The sequence below is a fragment of the Trachymyrmex septentrionalis genome, unplaced genomic scaffold, assembly GCF_001594115.1.
Source record: "Trachymyrmex septentrionalis isolate Tsep2-gDNA-1 unplaced genomic scaffold, Tsep1.0 scaffold62, whole genome shotgun sequence".
Lineage (NCBI taxonomy): Eukaryota > Metazoa > Arthropoda > Insecta > Hymenoptera > Formicidae > Trachymyrmex > Trachymyrmex septentrionalis.
This window is the reverse complement of record NW_017305800.1, coordinates 951349-955746: the sequence shown is the minus strand read 5'-3', so window position 1 is coordinate 955746 and position 4398 is coordinate 951349. Positions and strand designations below refer to the sequence as shown.

Sequence of the window (4398 nt, the reverse complement as noted above, 5' to 3'; positions counted from 1 at the left end):
CTGTTCTTTTTAGCTAAAGTTTTTATACAGTTCATCTTTCTTCTTTCTCTCTCTATGTTGGAGAGAAAAAGGGAAAAAATAAATCGTGCCAAAAGTTTAACTAAAAAGAACAGGCCCCATGACTGTATCGTGATTAATCACTTATACTTTACTCTTTGTGACATTTTCAATGGTAATAGGACTTTACAGATGTTGAAGCGATAATATTGCGATGGTTAAAATAATTCATATACCGTATATCACGAATTACATTTAATAAGAAAAATTAAAAAATTTATTTCTTTAGGAAAACGAAGAAGAATCTGAAAATATGTACATCTCCAATGTGTCACCGAGTCCTAATAGTCATAATGGCTCGCCAGCTCAAAGCTTCTTGGAGATGTTGAGCAGCGGACCGAGCAGATCACCTTCGCCAGCTCGTCCACCGACCGTCGATCACGAGGACGTTAATAATCCCAGTTTGACTAATTGGGGCTTTCAACATTTGGAAGGAAATGTAGATATATTTAATTTTATATAATATCTAAATTAATTAAAAATTAAAGATTATGTAATGATAATTACTAAGAAATTGTACTACAGAAAATTATTAACAATAAATATAATTTCAATCTAAAGATTAAGAATGTCATTACACAAAGCGTGGAAATGCGGAAATGCGGAAGACGAAATTAACTAAACTTTAGTTTAGATTTCCGCGTTTCCGCGTGTCCTGTTCCGCTTGTTTCGATCTCCTAATATTACATGAAGCACAATTTGAGCGGAGAAAAGTTCCTTCTCGTCAAGGAACAGGGGAAATTCGAAATTATTAATTTTTAATGCTATTTATTGATTAAAATACTTGTATTTAATACATAAGCTGAAAAGATAAGCATATTAATAAAAATTGCCATGAATTAAGTAAACACAATTTTTTTCAATGTATACAAAAGTGTATTTGTCACTATACCGTTCTGCTTTTCCGCGAAAATTGTGCTCTATGTAATATTAGGAGATCAACATAAGCAGAACAGAAAGCGCGGAAACGCAGAAATCTAGTAAAATTTAATTAATTTTGTCTTTCGCATTTCCGCGCTTCATGTAATGGCACTCTAAGAATTATGTGAATAGAGATATACAGAAAAAATTATATACAGAGTATCCCTTTTTGAATAATGCATTAAGATTTCTCGAAAACTATGGTAGATACGGAAAAATGTTTCAAACAAAAGTTATATGGTTTGGAGAGAGACATAAGAAGATATCATTGATTTGATCTTGGGTGGCGTCAGGTGGCATCGTCAAGGTCAGGTTAAGATTATCTCGATTTTTTTTAATGGGGCACCCTATTTTTGACAGCAGAATCTAATAGCTGGTGTCAAGAGCTTTTCAAAACATTGTAATAAAATTATTTTTCATTACATACTTTTCGAGTTACAAGACTTGAAAGTTACAATACCGCCAGCATTAGCATTAAACAAGGTGTCCGATCGATGGTTAAAAATCTCTTGAATGCTGTTCAAAATCATGTTCTGGATAACATTTATCAAGATCAAAGCCATTGGAAGTTGTACTTATTTTCATTTTAACATAAAAATGAATTTTTAGTGTAAAAATGAAAATAAGAGAAATAATCTGGCACCTTTCATAATGCTAATGCCGACAGTATTGTAACTTTCAATTCTCATAGCACAAAAAACTTAAAGAAAAAATATTTGATTATAGTGTTTTGAAAAGCTCTTGAGGTAAGCTAAAAGAATATGTAATGAAAAATAGGGGATTCCATTTAAAAAAATTGACGTGACCTTGACCTGGCCTTGGCGACGCCAAAGTCAAATCAATCTTTTTATGTCTCCCTCCGATCCATACAACTTTTGTTTGAAACATTTTTCCGTATCTACCATAGTTTTCGAGAAATCTTAATGCATTATTTGAAATGGGACACCCTATATATAAGTCCAGATTTTTTATAAAAAATAAATGTTTAAACTTTTTTACGTATATTAATTATATGTATCAATTGGAATTTGCAGGAAGAAGCCGTGGACGCTCGAGTGGAAGCTATGCTCTCGCCAAGGAACTCGCTGTTGCTCCCCAGGAGATTTTACTCCGAAGAGGAAATACAATCAAATACACTTAGTCCATCGGAAATGGGACTAAAAAATCTTGCAAAACATATTAACGGCCTGAAGAAGAAGATCAAAAAATATGAGGATGAGTTTGAGGAAAACTTCGGCTATCGACCGAGTCATTCTGACAAAATGAGCAATCGCGACATCAAACGGCTGTGCACGGAGCTGAATAAGCTTCGGAAAGAACACAAATTATTGAAGGAAGATCCAATAGGTGCGCTTCTAGCTAATGCCAACAATCGACTGAATACTACCGGCAGTCCCATAAACAATAACAACGGCCATGAGAAATCTCAGACAATGGAGGAAGTGATCAAGGAAGCGGAGAAAAAACTTAGCGAGAAGCGTATTAAGTACAATCGGCCCGATAACATGGACGAACTCAGTTACGATCAATTATTAGACGAAAAGACGGCCGTGCAGAAAGCATTGCTTCACATTGAGAACACTTTCGGCAGGCCAGTTTCTAAGGAAGACAGAGCAGTTGTTCGACCATTATACGACCGGTATAGGACCTTAAAGAGATTGCTCATTAGAGCAGGCGCGGTAAGAATAATTAATTGTTGTTAACTAAATATAATTTAAAATAAATTTTTGGAAAAAAATGACAATGTGTTCTGTACATGTTGTAGAGCAAAAATAAGGACAGCGTTACCGAACTGGCCACGATCCTAGAGCACGAAACGATGGATTTTACATCATCGAATCTTCCAGGAAATCCTGTAGAGACTGATAGAAGAGCCAGCGAGCCTGATATGTCACATCGAGGCATCTTGGACTGTATCGATCCCGTAGATCAGTTGCCAACTGATAGCGATAGTCAGAATAGCAGTAGCGATGCCGGCGAAGGTCTTCACGCTCTTCCTCAGTAAGTTTAGATTAAAATTGTATATAATACGAAATTGTTATATATATATAGATATGTAACAAAATATTAAATTAACACCTTCAATATATACTTTTTTAGGCTCTGCTTATTTATAATTCTAACTCTTCTCTGTAATTTAAGTCTTTTGACACATTTGAAAATTTATTCTGAAATTTTTCCGAAATAAAAAAGGAATTCGATTTCCCCTGTTAAAGTATTTTGTTAAAAACTATTTGATAATGTAATAGAAATGTGTTGAAAAGTAATTCTGAATTTTTTCACATTTGAAAATCTATAACAAAATAATAGATTGCAAATTGGGAGAAAAATAAGATTATAGACGCAGGATTAATTATATACTTATGCTCTCAAAAAAGATTTATAAAATAAAACCATTAGAAATGATTTCTAATAAAAAAACATCTAATTAAAGCGTATTTGTTAACAATTTTCGTTAAACATTATCTCCTTTTTTTTATAGAGAAGAATTACTGATACAACAACGAGCTACTCGAGAAGAGAAGAAGCGGCTTCGTAGAGCGTTGAAAGAATTAGAAGCACAATTTGAAGCTCGGGCTGGTCGCCGTATGCAACGTGAGGATCGTGGACCGCAAGTCACTACCGTGTATGAATCATATAAGCAGGCGAAAGCGAAATTGAGACTGATTGATGCCCTCATAGCTAAAAAAGCTTGACGTAGTATTTAATTCACGAGTAATGAAGAACTGATTTGAAACAAAATTGTTGAAACTTTAAATGATTTTTAATGTCTGTAAGAAGATACAGCTGTCGCAGGCACATTCATCTATCTGCAATTTTAGCATTGTGCGGTCGTGATTAAAAAGGCCTGAAGAGAAGCAATATCCGCCTGAACGAAAAATACTATTATAACGCAACGAGAATTTATCATATAAAATCAAAAAATTTCGAGAACAAAAATATGAAAGTGAATAATACATTCTAATATAGGATTTATTTCGCTTTCATAAAATCATGTGCATGCCGTATATCCTCTTATACGGTTTTCTTTCGATCGTAGATTCCGTTACGACGCTGGGAAAATAATACCGAATGTTTTTAATGTTTAAAGTAACGTATCTTTTTTATAACATCGTTTTTGATCAACGTAATCAATATATCGAAAGTGCGCAACTTATAGTGAGCAATAGTATATCTACAGAATAAAAGCATGGTATCATGATAGTACATTTGAATTTTAAGCGCTAATTCTACAACTTAAACTGATTATTATGACGTAAAATAAAATAATTGTTCGATGATATCATCGCGTACATCTTGTTCATTTTGTATTTAACATATTCGTTTGCAATGGAAGATTTCCATTTGATTGTCCTCCATTCATTTCATTGTATATGCAGCATTAATAATACATTTTTTACTCTAACAAGAAATTGGATG

The 4398-nt window shown here is 33.5% G+C and overlaps 1 protein-coding gene across 2 annotated transcripts in view; it reads left to right on the top strand.

Moving 5' to 3' along the window:
• LOC108752875 (protein FAM13A) overlaps positions 1 to 4380 on the top strand; it is a 40538-nt gene extending 36158 nt beyond the window's left edge. Inside the window, exons 8-11 of one of the 2 annotated variants that reach the window (XM_018494045.1) lie at positions 287 to 496; positions 2013 to 2657; positions 2744 to 2979; positions 3461 to 4380. In XM_018494045.1, the coding sequence (XP_018349547.1) occupies positions 287 to 496; positions 2013 to 2657; positions 2744 to 2979; positions 3461 to 3674 (1305 nt within the window). In that variant the 3' untranslated portion in view covers positions 3675 to 4380. The remainder of the gene's footprint in view (positions 1 to 286; positions 497 to 2012; positions 2658 to 2743; positions 2980 to 3460) is intronic. The other variant, XM_018494046.1, reaches the window with a different exon arrangement.
• Positions 4381 to 4398: the final 18 nt, after the last annotated feature.